Raw genomic sequence first — 27695 nt, forward strand, 5'->3', positions numbered from 1 at the left:
TCCTCTCACTAACAATGATAAACAGATGCAATGCCGTGACTGTCGGACCATCATTAGTTAAACCTGACCACAAATCAGTCACCTTCAAGCTAGCACTAACACCAAAACTTACAAAGGGCGAAGTTAAACTAAAAAAACTTCACCAAGGCAAACTATACCCTCCTAGCTGAAAGTATAAATGCATTCCAAGCCCCAATCCCAGCTGGAAGTGGTAACTACACCAAAGCTTAAACTAAAGCCCTGTACAATCACTTGCATAAGTGTATAGACTTGGTTGTACCAGAAAGATTCGAAGCCAGAGCCCAAAGTGAAAAGAAAAGCCGCCATGGTGGACATCCAGCATCAACAAACTTTATAATAAATGTAAAAGTTGCTGTCCAAGAAAACAAAAGCGAGGCCCCAACAATGACAAAGCATCCTCCTCAGCCTCAACAGGTAAATAAGACATGTCAAATCCTCTAAGGGCATCTTTGAGAAAAACTTAGCAAACACAGCCAAGGTTAACCATAAGGCCTTTTACAGCTATGTACATATCCTAAAAGGTAGGACCCAAGCATGTGCAGAACGAGTGACTAATGGTATCACACACACTAACCCCATAAAGACAACAAACCCGCTAGTGGATAGATTTGGTGAAAATTTCACTCCCTTATCCCCATACTTATCACAAACCTTGCCCCAAACCTCCCCCACACCCTATATATCTGAAGAGCAGGTCATTAAAAGCCTTGTCCAAGGCAAAAAAAAAAAAAAACGCCTCTACAGGACCAGACAGCATCCCCGGCTGTCTTTTTCAATCACAGCCTGACATCAGGCTTTGTTCCTGTCGAATGGAGAACAGCAACAGTTATTGCTCTCCACAAAGGTGGCCTAGCAAAAGACCCAGGGAATTACAGACCCATAAGTCTGACCAGCATCATCTGTATGGCCATGGAACATATCATTATGGACCTCAAAATAAAGACACAGGCGGCCTCCAAACCGTGCATCCAACCCACTTCAGTTTCGTCAAGGGCAGATCATGCCTGTTAAATCTGGTGGATTTCTTTGAAAATGTGACCAGGGCCATTGACGAGGCAAATCTGTGCACACAACATACCTTCACTTGGCAAAGGCTTTTGACACAATCTCACACCCAGGAATTACTGATAAACTTAGCAAACTGAATATAAACTCCTTTGTTACCACGGTGTTGCCAACTGACTCACAAACTGGACACACTCTTTCAAAGTGAGTGACTCCACATCGGTCAGTAGACCTGTCACCAGTGGGGTGCCACAGGGGTCAGTGCTGGGCCCCCTACTGTTTGTATAAACTTAACACCATAAAATGTGTATATACCAAGGCAGTAAAGGTCCCGAACGTAAAACACAAAGGAACTAGCAGGACCACCAGGACTTCAGGCAGAAACAGATCCTTTTATTAAAATGTAAGCGCTTTCATGCCCACAACACGGCACTTCATCAGACATAAAACAAATAAATCACAAACTCAATATATACTAAAATCAATTAAAATCAATTAGTATGAAATAATTAAACAATTAATGGATCAATTTACATTCCTTTAGCAAAGGTTTTAAAGGTACAAATGTGTTTAGTCCAGGGTTTCTATGTGCTTGTAATTTCATTATCCACCTTCTCTCAGACTTCTCTACAATATTGTTAAAATGTCCATGTCTTTTACTGGAATTAAAACACTGTAACACTAAAAACTCAAAGGAATGATCACTAAAACTATAAATATGTTTAAATAAAGCACTATTCATATTATGATTTCTAATATATCCAACATGCTCCAAAATTCTTTCTTTTAACATCCTAGTCGTTTTACCAATATAAAAACTTTCAGATTTTGTGCAGGAAGCAAGATATACCAAACATTTTGTAGTGCAATCAGCATAAAATCTAGGAATAAAAGTAAACTCATTATATGGGTGTGTAAATGCCTTTACATCTGATATATATTGACACCATACAATTCCTACATTTAAATGTCCCTTTTCTATCAGAAATGGGAACAATATTAGTCCTTTTACCATAGCAAAGCTGTCTTTTAAGAGAGATCCCATTTTTAAAACAGAATGAGGTTCATCTCCTACAACATAAAACATGGTGTTATCAGATGTCAGTATAGGCCAATTCCTACGTATAACGTCACATATAGTTCCCACATCATTTGAAAAAGTAATAACAGGTCTTAAAAAATAATTTTTATATTTACTAGAGGATGTAGATGAAGCATATCTATTAGAAAAATAAGGTCTAGCTGACCCGGTCCTATCTATAGAAGTCTCTCTTAAAACAAGGTCCACTTCATTATCTGAATATCCACGTGCTAAGAACTCAGTCTTCATAGTGCTAAGAGCGTCCCTAAATCTATCATTATCAGTATTCAGTCTAGAAGCTCGACAAGGTTGATTTTTCATAATATTTTTAAAAACATGAGAAGGATGCATACTATTACGATGAAGCAATGTATTTCTCCTACAAGGCTTCCTATACATAGAAGTCTGTAGTTTTTCACCATCTTTAAATAGCTGAACATCTAAAAAGTTTATCTCAGTTTCATGGACATTGAGGTTGAACCTTAGAAACTCTATAGTGGACTAAGTAGGAAATAAAATTCCCCAGTTCCACTGTATACTGATAATGATAGATTTAGGGACACTCTTAGCACTATGAAGACTGAGTTCTTAGCACGTGGATATTCAGATAATGAAGTAGACCTTGTTTTAAGAGAGACTTCTATAGATAGGACCGGTCAGCTAGACCTTATTTTTCTAATAAACATGCGTCATCTACATCCTCTAGTAAATATAAAAATGATTTTTTTAAGACCTGTTACTACTTTTTCAAGTGATGTGGGAACTATATGTGACGTTATACGTAGGAATTGGCCTATATTGACATCTGATAACACCATTTTTGATGTTGTAGGAGATGAACCAAATGTCTGTTTTAAAAATGGGATCTCTCTTAAAAGACAGCTTTGCTATGGTAAAAGGACTAATATTGTTCCCATTTCTGATAGAAAAGGGACATTTAAATGTAGGAATTGCTTAGCGTTTCAATATATATCAGATGTAAAGACATTTACACACCCATATAATGGGTTTACTTTTACTCCTAGATTTTATGCTGATTGCACTACGAAATGTTTGGTATATCTTGCTTCCTACACAAAGTGTGAAAGTTTTTATATTGGTAAAATGACTAGTATGTTAAAAGAAAGAATTTTGGAGCATGTTGGATATATTAGAAATCATGATATGAATAGTGCTTTATTTAAACATATTTATAGTTTTAGCGATCATTTCTTTGAGTTTTTAGTATTACAGTGTTTTAATTCCAGTAAAAGACGTGGAGATTTTAACAATATTACAGAGAAATCTGAGAGCAGGTTGATAATGAAATTACAAGCACATAGAAACCCTGGACTAAACCCATTAGTACCTTTAAAATCTTTGCTAAAGGAACATAAATTGATTCATTAAATGTTTCATTATTTTATACTAATTGATTTTAATTATATATTGAGTTTGTGATTTATTTGTTTAATGTCTGATGAAGTGCCGTGTTGTGGGCATGAAAGCACTTACATTTTAATAAAAAGATCTGTTTCTGCCTGAAGTCCTGGTGGTCCTGGAGTGTTTTCTGCTAGTTCCTGTTTGCATAAACGTGTCAGAAGTTCAGGTCAAAACTAAGGGGTTGTGGCTAACCGTCTGCGGACAACTGCAAACTAGGTGCAGTTAATTGACTCCCCAAATAATGTCAGTATACTCCAGGAGGGTCTTACACAGACCAACAACTGGTGTCTTAGTCATGGTCTCAAACTGAATGCAAAGAAATGCATCACCATTCCCTTCAGCAAAAACAAGGTCCTTTCATGCTATCAAATCAACAATACCCTAAGTACCTATGAAGTGGTAAGGGATCTGGGATCACAAGTTGACTGTGACCTTAACTTTGACCACCGAGTGTCTACTCTAGCAAGGAAGGCTTTCTATGTAGCACACTTGATTGGTAAAGGCATCGCCTCAAGAGCAAAGGAGGTAGTAACCCAGCTATACCAGTCACTAATCAGGCCCATAGTTGAGTACAACTCCCTGTTTGGCATGTACCGCAGAAAGCACCTGCAGCAATTGGAGAAACCTCAGAGGTTTCTAACAAAGAAAGTTAAGGGACTCCAGCATGTGCCTTACACAGACTGACAAGTCCCTGTCACTATACTCTATCATAAAGACTTCTTAGGGAGACTTATGCCTGGCTTACAGAGCAATCTCAGACTCAAACTTAATGAACTTGCTGCACAACTGTAAATCAAATGGGACTAGAGCTACCCACTCCAGGGACCTAAATATGGCCTGCGACTTAAATAGGACATGCTGGAGGGACACATTTGTCTCCCACTGACTGCTGCATCTTTGAAATAGGCTAACAATTCATGTAGAACAGAGCACCTCTATGACACTGTTCAAAAGGAACCTGGATGAGTGGATGGGGCACAGTAAATTCTTACAGAGGTTAGCACTCACCCTCCTGGACAAGGGCAATCATTACTAAATGCAATCCTGGATACTGACTAGCGTATCTATGGTATTACATTAGGATGAAATGGCCAGGCTTGAAATGACTTCCAGGTCGATAGCCTAGTAAACACCTATGATGCTATGATATGGTTGTGACTAAGGAGATCATTCTTCTAAGCTGGGATATAAGATCATTGCAAAGACATATTAAAGCCTTACTATGTTTAATGCTACTCACCTCAAAACAAACAAAAAACAAATTAGAAAATGGAAATTAAAATTTAAACCAACTGTACTTGAAATTCAGAATATTGTAAAGGAGATAAAAACTGGAAAATGGATTTTTAAGACAAGGGAAGGAACAAAGTACATAAAGAATAATGTTGGATGGCTGAAATTTATCGTAAAGCAAGAAATGAGCAATATGTGTAATGTTGTAATGAATGAAAGCTATTAAAATGCATACTGCATGGAAATAAATGAAACTTTAGTATGGCCTGTTTTCTTTTACTGCATGTGTACTTGCGTCTCCTTTTTTTAATGTTACATTTAATAAAGATTCTTACAAAATAAGCAGTTAAATATTGAGCTTCAAGTTTAAAGAGTAAAAGAACATTTAAAATTATATTAAAAACTGCTACAGAGAATGTAAATACCCACTACTTACCATTGAGGTGTGAGATTGCGGAAGAACTTCATCCCTAAAAGAGGGCCATGGAGGTCACCAGCACCAAATTCAAACTGCCAAGAAAAGTAAGAAGGTGACAGAAATGCAAGCACATTAATGCACACAAAAACATACACAACAGTATTCAACTTTGCAATAGAGTACATTGGGACATTAAATTTCTGAGACACGTAGGAAAAAGACAAATAAGTGTATTTTGCAACATTAAAATAAGTCCATGTTACTAGTCGGTAATGATTTTATAAAAAGGAAACAAAATGAGTTATGTACTTACCATTGCATTAGATTTATGTTGCTTTATTTTCGTGTGGTTCAACATATAGGATGTCGGATCCAACCTTGGCGCTTTATACCAGAGTATTGGATTAGAGAGCTTGGACTCCTCCCCTACCCACAATTCCCCTTTGCCTGAATTAGCTCAGATTGAGTTTGCTGACTGATTCCAACTGGTCATAAATACTGTAGGAAATAATGGAGAATTAGAGAAAATACTGAGGGCAATCTGCTATAGAGAAAAAGTACAGTTTTGTACCTACCATAAATGTAGATGTTCGAGTGCTAATACAGCTGCAGTCATAACAGATGGGTTCTCCTGCCGTCAGGCGGGTCCTCGGTCGGCCGAATTCCAAAGTCTAGGTCCGGCGTCGGTTGTCGTCGCTTCTTCCCTGACGTCAGTGCGACAGGGGTATAAAGGAACCAGCCAACGCCATTTTCTTCAGTTTTTCTTGCCCCAGATGTCAGGTGCCCCCAGAAGGAAGGCAATACATAAATTTGTGTAATAATGCAGTGCAATATAATCAAAATACAGTAGTTGCAAGCAAATACATCATAAATGAATACCCCAATCAGGTTGTATGAGGATGTGTTAGCCTATAGGCCTGTCCCAAGAGGGGAAGGAGGGAGGGAAACCTGGACTGCAGCTGTATTAGCACTCGAACATCTACATTTATGGTAGGTACAAAACTGTACTATGTTCATCGTGCATACAGCTGCAGTCATAACAGATGGGTAGAATCCCAAAGCTAAGAAAGGGGTGGTAGGCACTAGGTGGAACTAGGAGGAGCCAAAATGCCCTGCAAAACTGCAGTGGCAAAGCCTGCTCTAGATTTGGAGTATAATGGTAGGTTGTAGTGCTTGGAGAAGGTATGCACAGAACTCCAAGTGGCTGCTTCCAAAATATCCTTGGTAGGAACTCCTCTGAGGAAGGCTGCAGAGGTGGCTGTGGCCCTGGTGGAATGAGTTCTAATGCCTGTAGGTACAGTTTTGCCATGAAAAGAATAGCAAAAGCGTATGCAGTGGGCTATCCATTTTGAGATTGTCTGTTTGGAAATTGGCTTTCCTTGAGCTCCTACTGCATAGGCCACAAAGAGCTGTTCTGATTTTCTGAAAGGCTTTGTTCTGTCCAAATAATAACGCAGTTGTCTGTGGATGTCCAAGGAATGTAGTAATCTCTCCCCTTTGTTTTGAGGATTGGGATAAAAAGTAGGTAAATGTATGGCCTGATTTAAAGCTACCCTGGATACCACTTTAGGCATAAAGGACGGGTTGGTTCGTAAGGAAACTCTGTCCTGATGGAAGATGATAAAAGGCTGGACAGCCATAAGAGCCTGTAGTTCTGAAACTCTACGAGCTGAGGTGATAGCCAGAAGGAAAGCTGTTTTCCAGGACAAATATTGCAAATCTGATGAGGCAGCTGGCTCAAAGGGAGGCAAGGTCAGTTTTTCCAGAATGAAATTAAGATCCCAAGCAGGTATTGGTTGTTTCCTTGGAGGTCTTAAATTCTTAGCCCCTCTGAGGAACTGTCTTAAGAGAGGGTGAGAGAATAAAGGTGGATCAGTGTTGTATTCTGCAGAAATGGCTGAGGCATGGATTTTGATGGAGGAGAAAGAAAGTCCACTGCTTAGCAGTTCAGCCAAATATTGTAGTATTTGAGGTAAATTCAGTTTTCCAGGATCCTAGCCCTTTTTCTCATTCCAGACACAAAAACGTTTCCATTTTGCAGAGTAAGCTTTTCTAGTTGATGGCCTTCTGGCCTCCAAAATGACATCCTGCACCTCCTTGGAGAGTAGGGCCTGCTGTGATGCTAAGGAATCTTCCATGCGGCTAGATTGAGTGTTTTTAGCTGGCTGTGAAGAGTTTTGAAGCTGTGCTGAGTCAGAAGAAGAGGCATTAGAGGCAGGGTCCATGGTGGGGAATGCGCCAGGCTCCTCAGGAGTGGGTACCAGTGTTGCCTTGGCCAGTCCGGAGCAATGAGGATCATCTTTGGTCTGTCTGCTCTGGTCTTCAATAGAACTTTGGGCAGCAGAGGAAGAGGTGGGAAGGCATAAACTGTCATTGATGTCCAACTGAAAGAGAGAGCGCCCACTCTCCAGGCCTTTGGATGGAAGATCCTTGAGCAGAATTTTGTCAATTGATGATTTTTGTGGGAGGCAAAGAGATCTATGTCTGGCCTTCCCCATTCTTGGATTATTTCTGTAAAAACTTTTGGATGCAATTTCCATTCGTGTGGATCTGTCATATTCCTGCTTAGGTTGTCTGCCAGCGTGTTTTCCTTGCCTGGCAAGTACTGTGCTTGTAGTTCCATTTAGAGTCCATGGCCATGTTCCAAAGTGACATGGCCAGTCTGTATAGGGGGTAAGAATGTGTTCCTCCCTGCTTGTTTATGTACCACATAACTGTGGTGTTGTCTGTTCTTATCAATAGTTGACCTGGTTGTAGAAGGTCCTTGAAAGCTGTAATAGCATTTATTACTGCTAGCATTTCTTTTTGATTGATGTGAAGGTGCTTTTCTTTTTGGGACCATTTGCCCTGAATGCACCGATCTGTCATATGCGCCCCCCCAGGCGTAGTCCGAGGCGTCTGTTGTGATGACTTGATTTGCTTGAGGCTTGCTGAATGGAAGACCTGTGTTTGTTTGACATGCTTGAGCCCACCACAGAAATTCCTTTTGCAGACATGGAATTAGTGGTATTATTGTTTCCAAACTGTGGCTGTGTTGAGACCATATGTTTTTCAGGTACCATTGTAGTTTCCTCATATGCAGCTTTGCACATGGGATTAGTAAGATGCAAGATGCCATGAATCCCAGAGCCTGCAGGATTTTCCTTGCAGTCAGCCTGGTGCAATTTGCTAGTGTTCTGAAGTGTTGAATTAGTTGCCCCTGCTTTTCTGGTGTGAGGTAGGCCATCTGGGTGTTTGTGTCCAAATTGGCCAGGAAAATTATCTTCCGAGAGGGTATTAGCCTTGATTTCTTTTTGTTGACTGTGTATCCCAGAGAGTTCAATAACATTATTACATAAGCCAGATGTTTCAGAAGAATGTGCTTGCTGTCCGCTTGGATCAGGCAGTCATCCAAATAGGGGTATATTTGTATCCCTTGAAGTCTGCAGTAGGCAATTACTGATGCCACGCATTTTGTGAATATTCTGGGCGCAGTAGATAAGCCAAAGGGCAATGCAGAGAATTGATAATGGGTTGAACCTGCAAGAAATCTGAGGTACCGTCTGCAATTTTGTCTGATTGGGACATGCAGGTATGCCTCCTTGAGGTCCAATGTTACCAGCCAAGACTCCTTGCCCAGCATGGGAAGAAGTTGCTGTAGAGTGAGCATCTTGAATTTTGGTACGAGTAGAAATGTGTTTAGGATGGATAGATCCAAAATAGGTCTCCAATCTTTTCCCTTCCTTGGCACCAGAAATAGCCTGGAATAAAAACCTTGACCTTGTTTATGCGTAGGTACCTCTTGAATAGCTTTCATGTTTTTGAGATCTGTAATTTGCCTTTGTGCCTCTGCCCTTTGATTGTGTGACAGGTTTGGCATGCCTCTCATTTTTGGAAGGGTGTGAAAATGGAATTTGTAGCCTCTGTTTATAATGTCCAGGATCCATTTGTCCTTTGTGACAAAATGCCAATTTTTTGAAAATAATGCCAGATTTCCTCCTAAGGGGGCTGCCATTTGAGACCTGGTTGGCATGCAAAGGGGAAAGTCATTGGGTTTGCTTTCTGAAAGATTGCGAGTTGTCCTCACCACCTCTTTGTGTAGGAGCTTGCCATTGTCTGCCTCTAAACGATTCTTGGGATTGTCCTGTGCCCCTCGGGCGCCTGTATCTGTCTCTTTGGGGTCTGTCTGTGGCAGGAAAGGACCAGTTTTTGGAAGGCCAATTTCTACTAAAACGTGGGGGTTGAACCTGTAGAAATTCTTTCACAGTTTGCATTGATTTAGCCTTTTCCTCCATTTTCCTTAATACCTCCTCAGCATTAGCACCAAATAGTACATCCTTTTGAAGAGGGGCATCTAGTAATTTAGATTTGACATGATCAGGCAAGGCTTGTTCCTTGAGCCAGGTATGCCTACGTATGACTGATCCTGTAACAGCAGCTCTACATGAGGCCTCTAGAGCATCAAAACCACATTGTAAGGTATGCTTACCCACTTGTTCTGCACTATGCATCAAATCCTGCAACTCCTTCAAGTCTGGTTGTTCAAGTTGTGACATTTTACTTTTCAATTGTGATAACAAAAACTGTTGGTATTTTAGCATATGAAACTGACATGGATACCTCATGGATAAGGTAGCCGAGGTATATACCTTTTTCCCCCACCTTTCTAAGGATCTGGAATCTCTCTCGGAAGGCAATGGATTTTTAGCAATGGAGGCCTTAACTCCCTTGGGGCCCTGTGAGATGGTTTCTGGCTCAGCAGCATGGCTTTTGTATAGAAATTGGTGTGAGTCAGGAACCCTGTAGTACCTGTCAGGCTTAACTGGAGCTGGAGGTAGAGAGTCCGGGTTAAGGCAGGCCTCCGAGTAAACATCATCTAGGATGTCCAAGACAGGAGGTATAGCCAGAGGCCTGTGCTGAGGAAGCAAGAGAAATTCCCTGAGCCTTTTCTTGGAATCTGAATAATCCTGGCCTTCCCAGTGTTAATGTTCCCTTAAGGTATGCAAAGTTTCCCCAAATGAGTAATCCTCAGGGGGGGGGGGGGTACAGAAGGGATGGACTCCTCCGCATCTTCAAAAGGGGAGTAAGAATGTTCCTGATCATCAGAGTGCTCTGAAATAATAGAGCCCTGATCAGAGGAGGGGGAATCTTCCTCCACTCTAGGCCTTTTGTCCGGAGGGGGCTGAGAACCTCTGATAAGAGTAATTAAATCCTCAGCCATTTTAAGCATCTGTTTCTTAGGCATGGGGCCTGGAGATGGGCCCTGTGTAGCTGGTCTCTTAGAGTGCATGGTTGCTTTAGACTTTGTGAAAGCCTTGATGGAGAAAGAAGAGAAAGGTCTGAAGACACCTTGAGTGGAGGTGGACCTGTCCACATTCTGAGTTTCAACGCCAAGAGTGGCTTCGGTATCTGTATTTGGGGTGTGGGCCGAGGAGCCTGCGACCTCGAGCACAGGAGACACCATCAAAGAAATGTCGTCGGTAGTCAGGGGCTGCGTAGGCGCCTCGCTGAGAACCGGACCACGTATAGTCGGCTTTGGCGTGGTGTCGGTAGAGGCCTCGGACCTCGTGTGTCGGTCCTTGTCTTTGCGTTTTTTAGACAAAACCAGAGGACAACTCGCAATCGACGACATAGTATAGTGAAATGCTTTCCCAAAATAATGCTGGGCGAACTCCGCCCGACGCTTAATAGTGCGTTTGTTGAATGTAGCACAAAAGCAACAGACCAAGACGTCGTGGTCTGGGCCTAAACAAGGTATACAGAGGGAATGGAAATCCTTATGCGGTATTTGCTTCCCACAAGAAATACAATTATTAACTTTGTCTGACATCGGTCTGAGGCAAGAAAAGTTTCCCCAATGGGGTACTTAGCTTTTAAGAAGACTTCGGTTTCCAAATTTTCGTAATCTCAGGAGCTGGCCGACTGGCACTTGCGAACTGCTTCTGCTTCGGGCACCGTGCGGCAAGAAAGACTGAAGAAAATAGCGTCGGCTGGTTCCTTTATACCCCTGTCGCACTGACGTCAGGGAAGAAGCGACGACAACCGACGCTGGACCTAGACTTTGGAATTCGGCCGACCGAGGACCCGCCTGACGGCAGGAGAACCCACCTGTTATGACTGCAGCTGTATGCACGATGAACATCTGGAATAGTGGGCAGAGAGTCCAGACAAAGTCTGGTCAATCCCTAGAAGAAAATGACAATTTGGAAGGGGGAAGAAGGGAGGGGAATTCAGACAGACAAAAATAAGACAACATGGATCTAACATTATGTTAAGTACATAGCTTTCATATCCGATATTGTCTACTTTTGCATAACTGAACATATGGGACAGATTCCCAAGCTATCCAAAAAAGTGACCTGGATGGACTCAAGGAAGACCATTCCCAGAGTATGGCAGAGCCAAAAAATGTGCAAGTCCTAGACTGCATATCTAACTTATGAGATACAAAAGTATGAGTTGTAGACCAAGTCACTGTAGCACAAACATCACTGCCAGGCACTCTTTCTACAAATGCTGTTGAAATTGCCATCATTCTGGTAGAGTGAGCCTTAGGTTTACAGTGTAAGGACAGCCATTTTGACTTACGAAATGCAATCTGCTACCCATTTTGAAAAGTGTAATGGTTAGACACACTTTGTCCAGGCTTGGTATTGGAAAAGGACCCAATCAATTGGTCTGACTTTCTGAAGCTCTTAGCAAGATGTAGCTAGAACCTTAGTTGCTTAAGGACATCTAAGGTATTTAGGGTATAGTTTCCTTTGTTAGCATAGCTTGGAAAGAATACTGCCAAATCAATTTGTTGGTTCAGGTTAGATTCCAAAGCCACCTTGGGAAGGAAAGAAGGAAGGAGGGCTTTGTCCTCAGTGAAACCTTGTCCTTATGAAAAATATGGAATGGAGGTTTACAAGAAAGTGCTTGTAATTCTGACACATGTTTTGCTGATGTAATGGCAACCAAACAGATAGTTTTCCATGAAAGAAACTTCAGATTTGATGAAGCTGCAGGTTCAAAGGGGTTTTGGGTTAAAGACTAAAGTGAGAGTCGCTGGCATAATGTTAGATCTTCCTCCCATGCACAAAGTATAAGGTTTGATCCTGACCTCCAACCAATGCCTGTTTGGAGTTTGTATATTCTCCCTGTGTCTCTACGAGTTTCTCCTACCTCTAAGAAACATGCTGAGTGCTTCCATCTTAAACTCACCAATTAACGGAGCAGTAGGTGACAGCACAGACTCCACATGGTGTCCTACAGGGGGTAGAGTTGTACAGACCAACCGTTTTGGACATCTACTGTGGTGCGCAGTACCCTCAAGATACAAGAACACAGATCATAGACTGCACACAGTGGTAGGGCTAGCCATTCAGTTGTGTAAAATATGGCACTAGGCAATTCGATCATGTTGACTAATGTCGGCAAATGGGCATGGGTAGTTACCAGTTAAATTTTAAGGGTGGGACGAATGTATGGGCTCCTATTGGCCAGTGTGCGCCTGCCATAAAGCCCAGCAGCCCTGAGTCAATAAGCTACTAGCTGGCCAGTGTCCAGTTGCGCAGCCTGAGTTACCTGAGACTGCTCTGTTGAGTGAAAACTGGACATAAAACTAATCAACCTGCCAAACATGAAATAAGAATTACTACACTCGGTGTAGGTTCACTGACAGGACGTAGCTTAGAAGATGGAAGGGCAGTGCAGCAAAGCCACTTGGCTGGATCCAGAGTCTACTACTCAGGAGGAAAACATGCTAGAAAAGGTGTCAGAATTGTGTTGAGTGAGAGGCTTCAGAAGGCAGTAAGGGATGTCAACAGAATTAGTGACAGACTCATGGCAGACTCCAGTGTAATGACAGGGCAGTAGTCTTGCACCCCCCGCCACAGCAGGGTTGTGATAGTGAGGAAGAGAGTGCATTCAGACAGCAGTTGCTGGACAGTACAGTTGTGTAACATCTTATAATGACAAATGTCCTTCTCTTCACTGTTGCAGTATTCTTTACATTAGGAATCCCCTGCCAAGGGCAGTCCAACGGCCAGCCAGTATACCAAAGTCTTTAGGTTGCTTTAAGATATGCTGTACGTCACATGTATGCTCCTTGCGTAGGGTAGGGCATAAAGGTGATGTCCAGACGTACCATCCTCAGAACTGAGAGCCTTAGTAGGAATGCCAGTCCAAGGAAAAGAAAGGAAATCAATACATCCAGAAGTGAAATGGACTAGGGGGTGAAGGGAGGGAGTGAATACTGCAACAGTGAAGAAAGGACATCTACTGTTACTGCAAAACTTAACACAACTATATTTTGTCCTTCCATTTCGCTGTTGCAGTACTATTTACATTAAGGAGAGTGCCAAAGCTCAGGAAGAAACATGGGGGGGTGGGGCAGCAGAGCCCTCTAGGAAGCAAAGAAGGATAGCCCTATCAAAACCAGCTCTAGCTCTGGAAATTCCGTTCAACTTGTAGTGTTTGGTAAATGTATACACAGAAGTCCAGGTAGCTGCCTCAAGAATAGAGTTAGTTTCCAAACCTTTGAAAAAAGCACCAGAAGCCACAGCCCTAGTAAAACGAGCCTTAACAGAATAAGGAAGGCTCCTCTCATGAAAGGAATAACAAAAAAAAGAAATAGCTTTTGAGAGCCAAGAAGAAATAGTCTGCTTTGATACAGGTAGTCCAAAAGGACTTGGGATGAAAGGAAACACAGAGGTGATCAGACCTCCTAACAGTCTTAGTTTTGTCCAAATAAAACCTGAGCTGTCTATGCACATCCAACGTGTTGAACACTTTCTCACTGGCAGATTACGGAGAAGGGAAAAAAGTGGGCAAATGAATAGACAGATAAGGGACAACTCATTCACCACCTTGGGCATAAAAGAAGAACTACTATACAAGGACACCTGTCCTTATGAAATATCAAAAAAGGAGGACAAGCCATAAGGGCTTGAAGCTCAGACATCCATCTGGCAGAAGTAAGGGCTAACAAATGAATTGTCTTCCAAGAGTAATGTTGTAAGGAAGCTGAAGCTGCAGGCTCAAATGGATCCCAAGTCAATTTCTGCAAAACCAAATTAAGATCCCAGGGAGGAGGAGGAGGAGGAACATGCTTCCTGGGAGGCCTAATATCAAGGAAGCCTTTTAGGAATTGTTTAGCCTCAATAATGCAGGAGATAAAGGCAGACTAGCGGAGACAGCTGATAAATGGGCCTTAACAGAAGAATAAGCCTACCCAGCATTGAGAAATTCACACAGATGAGGGAACCAAAAAACATCCATGGAAAATGTATCCAGGATTAGAGAAAGACACCAAACAGAAAACTTCTTCCATTTGGATAAATAGGATTCTCTAGTACTGTGTTTCCTGGCCTCCTGCAGTACCCTAAGCACGTCCTCAGAAAAAAGGTGTCTATGTGGAATCAAAATCCTTTCATCCACAGTGTCAGATAAAGAATGGACAGGTGGGGATGGATGAGAGATCCCTTGTCTTGTGTGAGCAGGTCCACTCTGTGAGGTAACTTGTGATGATTGCCCTTTTCTAAATGAAGAAGAAGAAAAAGAAAAAAACACTACTCAGGAATCACAAACCAGAATTTAATGCATCCAAAAACACATCAGTTTAAACACTTTTGTTCACTCTGGTAAGAAACTTCTTCAGAAACTGTAATAAATTCTGGTTTGTGATTCCTGAATAGTGTTTTGTTTCTTTTTATTTGTTTTATAGTACGCAGCTAGTCTGTTGTTTTGTCTAAATGAAGAAGAATAGGGAAACTATGCTGTCTCGACCAAAAGGGAGTCACCAACAAGACTTTGGGAACATCCTGCTGAAATTTGAACAAGACTTTTGGGGGGAAGGGGAGGGAAAGCATAAAGAAACATCTCCTTCCAAGAAAAGAGAGGGCATCCACCATCCACACCTGAGGACCTGAGACTCTGGCACAAAACAGAGGAAGTTGTCTGTTCAGAGGGGAGGCAAAAAGATCTATTTGAAGAGTACCCCACTGGTGGACAATGTCCAGAAGCACATCCATTCATGGGATTGAGTTAAGGACTTGCTCCGAGTGTCTGCCACAGTGTTCCGACTTAAGGGAATGTAAACTGCCTGAAGATTCACTTAATACTGGAGAGCAAGATCCCACACCAGGAGTGCCGACCAGCAAATAAGATATGATCTTGTCCCCCCCCATTTGTTTACATACCACATCACTGTGGTATTTTCTGTAAATACATTGAGAGGTCCTGGGGAGAAAAAGAGGATGAAAAGCCTGAAGTACCAGAAGTGCCCCTTCTCTTTCATACTGATGTGCTCTTTCTGTTGAAGAGGCAACCACAACCCCTACACCTTTAGGAAGCCAAACGCTGCTCCCCATCCCATGTTTGAAGCATCTATGAACAACTGCCTAGGGGGAAGATGAGGATGAAAAGGAAGACATGGATTCAGAGACAACTGCTGGATCCACCAGTGAAGTTCCAGCTTGAAACAACTTAGAAGAGAACTACAAATTCTAGGGGATGTGCATGTTGAAGGCAAACTGACTTCAGAACCCACTGAAACTTTCTCAGGTGGAGGTCAGCCAGAGGGAGCACAGGAATGGTGGATGTCATGATCCCAGCACTCTCAGAAACTCCCTGGCCATAATAAAGGCCAGAGGAAGAAGAGTTTGAAAGAAGGAAACGTGTGTCAAGGCCTTGACAGGAGGCAGGGATGCCAGTATAGGCACCGTCTGGATCCTGCGCCCCAGAAAAACATGGTCCTGATGAGTCAGAAATGCCTTTTTCAAGTTTACTGTGAACCCCCATGCTTTGCAGAAGGGAAATGGCAAAATGAAGACTTTGCAACAGGATCTCTGGAGAGGAAGCCTGAAACAGGAGGTCATCCAAGTAAGAAAATACTTGGATCCCCTGAATCCTGCAAAAAGCAATCACATAAGTGAGGCATTTGCTGAATACCCTTGGGGCAGTAGAAAGGCCAAAGGGCAAAGCAGAAAGCTGAAAATGTCAGGATGCAACAGAGAAATGTAAAAACTTTCTGAAAAGGGGATGGATTGAGATATGGAGATAAGCATCATTGAACTCCAGAGACAGCATATAAGCCTTAGGAAGCAAAAGAGGGAATAGAGTCTGAAGGGACAACATTCAAAAGGAGGGCACCTTCAGAAAAGTGTTGATGAGAGAGGCATAAAATTGTCTCCAAATACCCTCTTTTCTGGATACTAGATATATCCTGGAGTAAAACCCCCTCTGCCTTTGGGACACAGGTGCCTCTTGAATAATAAGTACCCAGAGTCAAAAGGTCCCAAAACACCTCTGGAAAGAAGAGTTGTTTCTGAGGGGGCTGAGCAATACCCATAAAAGGGGAAGGGATTTCTGAACCATGAAATAACCCTGGTGAATAATGGACAGGACCCAGGAATCCTGAGTAATCTGTAGCCAAACAGGAAAAGAAAGAAATAGAGAGAGAGGCAAAGAGAAAGAGGAAAATGGCTGGGAAGAATGGGATAGTCAGACAGCACCTGGTTTATCTGGAAAAGGAGACGTCTGAGACACTGAAGTCTGTGTAGCCTTAGCAGTTGAAGCCTGCTTGCCACCCTTTTTGCCCTTAGGAGGAGAACGAGATTGCCTGTGAACAAAGGCCGGCTTACTGGGGTAGTTTCTCTAAAATTTAGGCACTGGAAAACAAAAAAAGAAGTTATGAACTTACCATAACATTCCATCTCTATTGTCAATTTTTTCATCTCTCCTCACATATGGGTCCTGATCTGAGCTATCGGATCCAACTCAGCCATTACAAAGCTTGTGAAAACACAAAAGCTCTTGGATACCTCCCCTTACCCACAATTTTTTTTACTTTTTATTTAACATTTGTTTACCGGAAAAGTCTGACTTGGAACAAAGCCAATTTTCTGCAGAGGCCCGGGGAGAAATGCTCCAGATGCTGCATCTCTCCCTGTTACCTCAGATCTGGTTTGCTAGAATTATTCCCATAAAAGAACAAACTGAACTTAAAGGTTGAAAAAAATTTTAAGGAGGCCACTTCTGGAGTACTGGAGATAATAAAAATGGTCATAAATTTGCTTCCAGTTCAACCAGAAAAAAACAGGGATTAGAGGGAGGTAATGAGAGGAGAAAAAAACGACAATACAGATGGAATGTTATAGTGAGTACATAACTTCTTTATCTGATATTGTCAATTTTTCATCTCGTCCTCACATATGGGACCGAGTTTCCAACTACCTTTATCTCAGGTGGACTAGTGGGAGTATATTCCTCAGAACCATCAAACCAACAGAGGCTCTTCCCCTAAAAACCAAATACAACTTGTAATGAGTGACAAAGGTATAATGATTTGCTGCACAAATCTCGTCCATGGAGGCATTAGTCTAGAAGACTAAAGATGTGGCATGGCCCTGGATGAGTGAGAGCCCAAATAGGTTTGGAAGGATTTATACCTTTTGTGGTGTAAACAAAAGAAATGGAATAGGAGAGCCATTTTGATAAGGTAACTTTGGATATTGCTAGGCCTTTTCTAGGCATGCAAAAGTAATAAACCATTGACTTGCTTTCTGAAACTTTTTAGTCCTATGCAAATAGAAATGTAACTGTCTATGGACATTCAGCAACAGTAGAACATATTCGCCTTTATTGAAGTTAGGAAAGAAAACAGGCAAATGTATGGTCTGACTAATATTTGTTTGTGAAGCAACTTTGGGAAGAAAAGGGGGTTTCATACACAGAGAGACTGTCATTATGAAAATTCAGATATGCGGACTGGGAAAATAGTGCTTAAATTTCTCATATTCATCTTGCAGATGTAACAGCCACCAGAAAGATACTTTTCCAAGATAGAAACTTAACATCAGAAGTTGCTGTAGGTTCAAATGGGGGGTGAACAATAACATGTAGTACCAAATTAAGGTCCTATGGGGGAGAGGGATCCTTGTGTGGACAATGTGAAGATATGAAATGGCTGCTAATTGTACCTTAATTGTAGAGGCAGCTGCTAGATTATTGAAAAAGTGGGCTAAAATTTCTAGAACAGAGTGAACAGGAGCTGTGAGAGGATCTACATTATGCTGTTGAGCCCAAATTATAAACCTCTTCCATTTACTCCTATAAAGTTTTTGACTGCATGACTTATATCAAAATATGACAGACTGGTGAGGAGAGCATGGGCTGTATGTCAATGGAAATGGACGAACCAAGCCATCAGTTTGAGGTTGCTGATACCATCCTGTGGGAAGGTATCAGTAGCTTCACACCACCGACCCCTCACATGATGCAGACAACTATACTGAACAGTACGCCAAAGCAGTATACAAAGCACCTGTACAACAGCACGGACTCAGCCATACCCAAAAGAACTAAAACCTGCTCTACAAGGAAACACAAACCTGTCTGGTAGCCATTCTCTATCAACAGGCTTTACAACAAAATGAAGAAACTGTTGTCCAAGAGTAAAAGGGAACAAATTCCAAACTGGAAAATCTCCCTCCTTAGCCTCAATAGCAAATTAGATCACTAGTGAAAACCTCCATAGCCAATTATGAATTGAAACTAGCCTCCAAAACAAAGGAAAACCACAAAGCCTTCTTCAGTTATGTCAGGAACCTCAATGGCAAAGACCAGGTTTGTTCTGAATTAGTACTTAACGGTATCACTTACACTGATCCTGTTGATTTAGCCAACCTGCTAGCAGATAGGTTCAGCAGAAACTTCAACCCCCTGTCCCCCCCAAAGGCCCTTTCAACATCCCTGATACTCGCCCAGCACCTCACATCTCCGTAGACCAAGTGTTAAAGGCCCTATATCCAAAGCAAAGGACACAGCTTCCATGGGGCCCAGTAGTATCCCAGGCTGTATTCTGCACCATCACCAGCAAGAACTAGCTTCGCCATTGAGCAGCCTATTCAACCACAGCCCAAGTACAGGCTTCAATCCAGCAAAGTGGAGAACTGCCATTGTCATTCTCTTGCACAAAGGTGGTACCAATACTGACCCGGGAAACTATTGCCCTATTGGCTTGACAAGTCTGATCTGTAAAGCCATGGAGCGTATTATTATGGATCTCATAAACAAGAACATAGGCAATCTTCAAGCACTTGACCACATCCAGTTCGGATTCGTCTAGGACAGATCTTGCTGTTGAACCTGGATGACTTCTTTGAGACTGTCACCAAGGCCCTGGATGAGGAAAGTCAGTACAAACACCTTACCGTGACTTGTCCAAAGCCTTTGACACAATCTTCCACTTAGGCATCATCGAAAAGCTAACACAACCTGACATAAATCTCTATCTCATCAGGTGGGTGGCCAACTGGCTCCCCAACAGGACCCGCAACGTCAAAATGGGTGCCTCCACCTCTGATAGCAGATCTGTCCTGGGACTCCAAATGTTCGGCATCTACTTCTCAGAGGTCCAGACAAAGACAAAAATCCAGTGGCTGACTAAGTCTACAGATAACTGTATGTTGGGTGCTGTCATTGACTCCCCAAATGATGTTAACATACTGCAAGAGAGTCTCACAGCAACTAATGACTGGTGCCAAAGTCATGGCCTCAAGTTAAAAGCAAAAAAATGTATCATCATACCATTCAGCAAAAACACTGCCCCTACTGATTACCACATCAACGGCAACCCCCTAAGCACACAACCTGTCGTGAGAGACCGGTGTACTCAGGTTGACAACAATCTTACATTTGACTATCATGTAGCTGCGGTGGTCAGAAAAGCCTTTTACTTGGTTCAATCTCATAAGTAAAGGGACTGCATCCAGAAAAAAGGAGGTTATTACCTTGCTATACTCCTTCTCATTAGACCAATACTTGAGTATAATGCCCCATTTTGTATGTACCTCTCCAAACATCTGCACCAACTGGAAAGGCCATAGAAATACCTCACAAAGAGAATCCATGGCCTCCGACACCTGCCCTATGCGGACAAGCTCACATTCCTATCACGCTACTCGGTATCATACAGATTGCTCTGAGGTGATCTGTGTCTCGCCTACAAGCAATCTCGGACCCTGCCCTACTAGAGATGCTACATATCCGTAAGTCTAACTCCTTGCACATTACCTGCTTGAAAGGCCAGAATCTAATACGAGACACCAACAAAACCTGCTGGAGAGACAGGTTTGTCTTACAGAGGCTGCCCCGTTTCTGGAACAGACTTCCCATGCATGTCAAACAGAGTACCTCGCTGACCCTCTTCAAGCACAACCTTTATGAGTGGATGGGAACCACAAATCTGTCTCAGTGGTTCCACCTGTGCCCCTCACTGAGAGGGGAGACAGGTGCTGACTGAGGTTTCTTTTTGGGGATAAACTCTTGGCCCTGGGGCCCTTACAAGCCTAGCCATTAGCCTAGTAACCTCCTATGATCCTATGAAGGTTTGGATGAATCATTCCTGTCAGGTATGACAGAAGGTCTGGAACGGGTTCCAGAAACCTGGATTCCTTCTGTAGACGAGGCCAGAAGAATGGAAACCATATTTGTTGACGCCAATATGGGGCTATGAGGATTACTGTTCTCTTCAACCTATTGGCTTTCTGAAGGAATTTGGGAATCAAGGGAATGGGGGGAAAGGCATACAACAGACCAGCAGGCCAATCGTGTATGAGAGCATCCCTCGGGAACTCTCCCAGTGGGGGTATTAGGGCGAAGTAGCGGTTGCATTTATTTTTTTTAGAGGAGATGCAAAGAGGTTGCAGCAAGGCTGGCCCCATCTATGAAAAATGTCCTCCACTACTGTGTGGTTGAGGGACCACTCGTGAGGCATGAGAATGGATCTGCTCAACTTGTCTGCTATCATGCTGGACTTTCCCAGAATGTGCGTTGCTACAAGAAAGCAGTTGGATGAGATCACCCATTGCCACACTCTTCTCTTGGGTGAGTACCAAAGCTAACTGGGAAGTAAAGGGTGGTGGCTTGAAACTATTCTCCAAAAATCCATGGAAGATGGCCCTGGCAAATCCAGCTTTAGATCTCGAAATCTGGTCCAATTTGTAATGCTTGGCAAATGTGTGGACATATATCCATGTAGCTGCCTCTAAAATGGTGGCAGTGTCTAATCCCTGAAAGAAAGCCCCTGATAAAGCCGCAGCCCTAGTGGAATGTGCTTAAACTTTGAATCCCAAGGATTTCCCATGGTGTGCATAGCAGAAAGAAATTGCCCTGGAAATCAGGCTGAAATTGTCCGTTTTGTCACAGCTTTCCCAAGGGCCCTGGGGGTGAAGGAGACAAAAGTACAGTTTTGTACCTACCATAAATGTAGATGTTCGAGGATCCCATTGCTGCAGTCCTTACTATTGGGTATAGTCCGCATCCAGTCGGCCCGAATACCAGAGTATAAGGCTGACGTCGGTCAGGGCGCATTAGACTGACGTCAGTACGTCAGGGTACTAATGCGCATGACCGACGTCATATCCTCAGTCTTTTCTTGCCCCAGATGTCAGAAGACCCTAAAAAGACAAGGCCCAAAATACCTGCACCAAAAATATGTACAAGATATACAAGGACATATACAAAAAATATAAGCATGAAACCTCACCTACACAACCACCCCTAAACACAGAGGGGAAGGAGGGAGGGTAAATTGGACTGCAGCAATGGGATCCTCGAACATCTACATTTATGGTAGGTACAAAACTGTACTATGTTCTTCGTTCCCCATTGCTGCAGTCCTTACTATTGGGTAGAATCCCAAAGCAGAGGTAAGGGAGGCTGGCAAATCATAAAGAAGCAGGAGCTGACAACATGCCTTGCAAAACAGCCGTGGCAAAACCAGCCCTAGACTTAGAGTAGATAGGAAGGTGATAATGCTTAGAGAAAGTATGCACTGAACTCCAAGTAGCTGCTTCCAAAATATCCTTAGTTGCCACCCCCCTTAGAAATGCTGTTGTAGTGGCAGCAGCCCTAGTGGAATGAGGCCTAATCCCAGCTGGAATCTCCTTGCCATGATGGGAATAACAAAATGCAATGCAAAAGCCAATCCACCTAGAAATAGTTTGTTTTGACACAGGCTTGCCCTGCGAACTCAAAGCAAAAGAAACAAACAACTGCTGAGACTGCCTAAAATCCTTAGTCCTGCTTAAATAATAACGCAATTGCCTGTGTACATCTAAAGTGTGCAAAATCTTTTCCCCTTTATTTTGGGGGTCTGCATAAAAAGTAGGCAAATGAATAGTCTGGTTTAAAGCCACACTAGAAACCACCTTAGGCATAAAGGAAGGATTAGTACGTAATGATACCCTATCCTTATGGAAAATCAAAAATGGCTCTACTGCCATAAGGGCCTGCAACTCAGACACCCTTCTTGCAGAAGTAATAGCCAACAGAAAAGCAGTCTTCCATGACAAGTATTTCAATTCAGCAGTAGCCGCAGGCTCAAAAGGTTGTAGAGTAAGTTTTTCCAACACAAAATTGAGATCCCAAGCAGGAGTAGGAGCTCTACGTGGGGGTCTTATATTCTTTGCCCCTCTAAGAAACTGCTTGAACAAAGGATGTGAAAACAATGGTGGGTCACAATCATAGTGAGCTGAAATTGCTGCAGCATGAATCTGAATAGAAGAGAAGGACAAACCTTTGTCCAATAACTCAGTAAGGTATTGAAGAGTCGCACTCAAATTAGGCTCAGAAACCTGCAAATTCTTTGCTGTACTCCAAAATAAAAATCTCTTCCATTTTTCTGCGTACACTTTCCTTGTACTAGGTCTTCTAGCTTCCATAATCACATTTAAAACTTGTTGAGGAAGTTGAGACCTGCTGTGTTTCAACACAGAATATGCCAGGCTGTTAGATGAAGAGAGTGAAGCTTGACATTGAGCAGATGACCATCCTGCTGAGACAATAGATGAGGAATCAGAGGCAAAGGCCATGGAGGCTTCCTTACCAGACTCCGTAGTAGTGGGTACCAGTGTTGCCGAGGCCAATCTGGAGCTATCAAAATCATCCGTGGCCTGTCTTGTCTGACCTTTAATAGTACCTTTGGAAGAAGAGGTAGAGGAGGAAAGGCATACACATGAAGGTTTTTCCAACTGAAAGACAGAGCATCCACTTTCCAAGCTGTGTGATGAAACCCCTTTGTGCAATACTGTGGCAGCTGGTGGTTTAGTGGAGAAGCGAACAGATCTATGTCTGGAGTTCCCCATGACACTGTCAATGTTTGAAATACATGAAGATCCAGTTTCCACTCGTGGGGATCCATGATTTGTCTGCTTAACACATCTGCTAAGGAGTTCTGTGCTCCTGGCAGAAACCTTGCCTGAAGAGTTAGTTGCAAGCTTAGAGCAGTCTCCCATAAAATCATTGCTTGCCTGCATAGAGGATAAGAATGTGTTCCCCCTTGCTTGTTGATGTACCACATGACAGTTGTGTTGTCTGTTAGAATCAACACCTGCCCTGGAAGAAGTAACTCCTTGAAAGCCATTAATGCAAACTGGACTGCTAACATCTCCTTCATGTTGATATGTAGATGCAGTAGTCTGGCAGGCCACATGTCTTGTATCCACATTCCATTTAGATGAGCTCCCCAAGCAATGTCCGAGGCATCTGTCGTTAAAATCTGACTCGCCTCTGGCCGGGTCACAGAGAGTCCCTTGTTTAGGTGACATTCCTGAGCCCACCAAAAAAAATTCATTTTGAAGGCAAGGTATTATTGGAATGACAGTGTCCAAATCCTGGCAGTGCTAGGCCCATACATTTTGAGATACCATTGTAGCTTCCTCATATGCAGTTTGGCATTGGGAAGCACCAGAATACAAGATGCCATGAACCCTAATGCTTGAAGGACTGTCCTTGCAGTCAGCACGGACTGATGAGATAGTTGATGGAAGTAAAGTGATAGACTCTGTTGTTTGTCCGGGGTTAAAAGGCCATCTGGGCTGCTGTATTCAGTCTCACACCCAGAAAGCACATGTCTTGAGAGGGTACTAGACTGGACTTTATTTCGTTCACAGAATACCCTAGGCATCTTAGCACTGCAATAACATGTTCCAGATGCTGTAAAAGGTCTTCCTTTTCTTGAGCCAGAATCAGGCAGTCGTCCAAGTAAGGATAGATTTGAATTCCTTGAAGCCTGAAGTAAGCTATCACTGGAGCCAGAACCTTTGTGAATACTCTGGGCGCAGTAGATAAGCCAAAGGGCAATGCAGAGAACTGATAATGAGAATTTCCAGCTCGAAACCGCAGATACTTCCTGCAACTTAGCCTGATAGGCACATGAAGGTAAGCTTCCTTGAGATCTAGAGTTACCATCCAGTGATCTTTGCCCAGCAGAGGTAAAAGCTGTTGTAACGTCAACATCTTGAACTTGGGAATGTCCAGAAAAGTGTTGAGGAGAGATAAATCCAAAATTGGTCTCCACGTGTTCCCTTTCTTTGGTACTAGGAACAGGCGAGAATAAAATCCTAGGCCCCTTTCTGATACAGGGACTGGCTGAATGGCCCCATCTGGAGTAATTGAGAAACTTGCTTGTGAGCCTCTTTTCTTTGTGGAGGAGGAACGTCTGGCATGCCTTTGAAAGGGGGCATTGTATGGAAATAAAATCTGTAACCGTGGTGAATGATATCCAACACCCATTTGTCTTGAGTAAGTAAATCCCAATTTGCTTTGAAAAGAGACAGTCTTCCTCCCAAAGGAGCTGCCAGACGGGAATCTACTGGCAGCTGAAAAGACAGGTCATTGGGTCTGTTTACGAAAGGACTGACCCCTGCCCTCACCAGAAGTCTGAGCAGGTGAACTCCCTGTTCTAGACCTAAAAGAACCTTGAGCCCTGCCCCTACCACGTCTAGACCTACTCCTAGACTGAGAATCATAAGCAGGATATGTCCACCCCTTAGCCGGCCAATTTCTACTAAATTTCGGTGGCTGCACCTGCAAAAAATCTTTAACAGTTTGCATAGACTTAGCTTTGTCCTCCATTTTCTTTAAAACTGCTTCCACAGGCGATCCAAACAACACATCAGACTGTAAAGGAGCATCCAAAATCCTTGTCTTAACATGCTCAGCTAAATTCTGATCCTTCAACCAGGCATGCCTGCGAAGAACAGAACTAGTAGCGGCCACCCTCGAGGAGGCTTGTACAGCATCAAAACCACATTGCAAAGAATGCTTACCCACTTGTTCAGACACATGAACCAAATCCAGCAACTATTTACACTCAATACCTCCTGCCAAAGCATCCACCTTAGATTTCAATTGTGAAAGGAGGTAATTCTGATATTTTAGCATGTGAAACTGACAATTCAATGCTCTCATGGCTAGAGTGGAAGAAGTATACACTTTCTTTCCCCACCTATCCAAAGCCCTTGCCTCTTTATCAGTGGGAACAGGATTTTTAACCACAGAAGCTTTAACACCTTTAGGCCCTTGAGAAATAGTTTCTGGGTCCGCCCTAGGACTCTTAAACAAATACTTATGAGCTTCGGGCACCCTATAATACCTATCAGGCTTAACAGGAGCAGGAGGCAAAGAGTCAGGGTTCAGGGAAGCCTCTGCAAAACATCTTCCACCACATTCAACACAGGAGGAATAGCTAAGGGCCTATGCTGGGGTAAAACAAGAATTCCCTAAGCCTTTTCCTGTAATCAGAGTAATCCTGGCCTTCCCATTTAAAGTGCTCCCTCATGGAATGCAGAGTCTCTGAAAATGAGAAATCCTCAGGAGGAGTAGCTGTAGGAGTGGAATCATCCACATCAGAATCAGAATAAGTAGGATACTCCTGCAAGTCTTCCGCAGAAGACCCTGAAGCCTCTGAACACTGTTCAAAACAATCAAACTTTGGTTCCACCCTAGGCCTCTTATCAGGCGGGGGCATAGAACCTCTAATCATAGTAATCAAATCTTCTGCCATTTTAAGCATATGTTTCTTAGGTACAGAACCCGAAATGCTAGGAGAAGCCCCCACTGAAGCTAAACTAGGCCTATCTCTCAAAGAAGTTTTGGCAACAGAAGGAGAGGCTCTAACTACCTTGGGAAGAGAGGGAAGAACAGTCACCTGAGAAGCCCCCTCAGCCTGGCCTACCTCCTGAGAAGGTACATCCTGTAACAGTAAAGATTCTGCCTGGGACTCCATGGAAACTCCTGGCAAAACCTCTGGCTCCACTGAGCCTCCTAAAGAACCGACGTCCGGGACTGCCGGTTCATCAACCCTAGGCTTCGCTATTTTGTCCTTGCGCTTCTTGGACGAAGCGGGCGTCGGAGCATCCGACGGCATTTTATAATTGCAACGCTTCCCAAACACTAACCTGGCACAGTCTAACCTCCTCTTAATAGTGCGTTTGTTAAACCTAGCACAAGAGCGGCAACCAACAACGTCGTGCTCAGGCCCTAAACAAGGTATACACAAGGTATGGTAATCCCTATGAGGTATCTGTTTCCCACAAGAAATACAGTTATTCACTTTTTCTGACATCCGGTAAAATACTGAGGCAAGAAAAAACCAAAATGTTCCCCAACGGGGTACTTAGCCAACTCTGTTTCGGTCTGAAACTCCGGTTTCGGAAAGATTTCAGAACGCCAACCTGCACTCGCAAAACTGCTTCTGCATCGGACCACGCGGCAAAAAAGACTGAGGATATGACGCCGGTCATGCGCATTAGTACCCTGACGTACTGACGTCAGTCTAATGCGCCCTGACCGACGTCAGCCTTATACTCTGGTATTCGGGCCGACTGGATGCGGACTATACCCAATAGTAAGGACTGCAGCAATGGGGAACGAAGAACATCAACTGGTCAGATTTTCTGATAAACCTAGTCTTGTCCAAGTAGAAGTTAAGCTATCTATGCACATCAAGGGAATGTAAGACTCTCCCCTGTCATTCTGTGGCTGGGCAAACAAGGTAGGGAGGTGAACAGCTTGGTTTACGGAAAGCTCATTGACCACCTTGGGCATGAAGGAAGGATTGGTCCTAAGGGTTAACCCTTGTCTTTGTGGAAGATGAGCCTGTAACTCAGACTCTTTTAGCTGATGTCAATGCCACTAGGAGTACTGTTTTCCATGTGCAGTGTTTCTGAGAAGCCTTAGAAGCTGGTTCAAAAGGGGCTACTGTGAGCTTCTCTAAAATGTAATTCAGGTCCCAGGGGGGAGGAATGGGTTTCCTGGGGGGCCTGAGATGCAACACTCCATTTAGGAATAACTCTGCAGGCAATCTGGAAGCCAAGGGGGGGGGGGTCTAGAGGCAGACAAGCTGAAATGGCAGCCAGGTGAGTTTTAATGGAGGAGTACACCAACCCTATCTGCAAAAGTTCACACAGATAAAACAGTACCAAAGAGACTTCACCCTGGAAAGGGTCCAACTGCCTTTGTAGACACCATATGGAGAATCTTTTCCATTTAGATATACAAGATCTCCTAGTATTAGGTTTCCTGGCCTCCTGCAGGACTGTGAGCACGTTCTCATTGTAGAGGTGTTTGTAAGAAATCAGAATTCTATCACCCACAGAGTGAGGTTCATAGATTGCAAGTGGGAATGGATTAGAGATCCCTTGTCCTGTGTGAGAAGGTCCACTCTGTGGGGTAACTTGTGGTGACTGCCCCTGGCTAAATGCAGAA

The 27695-nt window shown here is 43.2% G+C and overlaps 1 protein-coding gene across 3 annotated transcripts in view; it reads right to left on the reverse strand.

Moving 5' to 3' along the window:
- The window catches only part of DNAJC11 (DnaJ heat shock protein family (Hsp40) member C11), a 1614167-nt gene that overhangs the window by 1092270 nt on the left and 494202 nt on the right, over positions 1-27695 (reverse strand). For all 3 annotated transcript variants that reach the window (XM_044056434.1, XM_044056436.1, XM_044056435.1), the window contains one exon: positions 5199-5272. In XM_044056434.1, coding sequence (XP_043912369.1) covers positions 5199-5272 — 74 coding nt within the window. The remainder of the gene's footprint in view (positions 1-5198; positions 5273-27695) is intronic.

This window comes from Protopterus annectens, chromosome 14.part0, assembly GCF_019279795.1.
Source record: "Protopterus annectens isolate FY-2018-M chromosome 14.part0, PAN1.0, whole genome shotgun sequence".
NCBI lineage: Eukaryota > Metazoa > Chordata > Ceratodontiformes > Protopteridae > Protopterus > Protopterus annectens.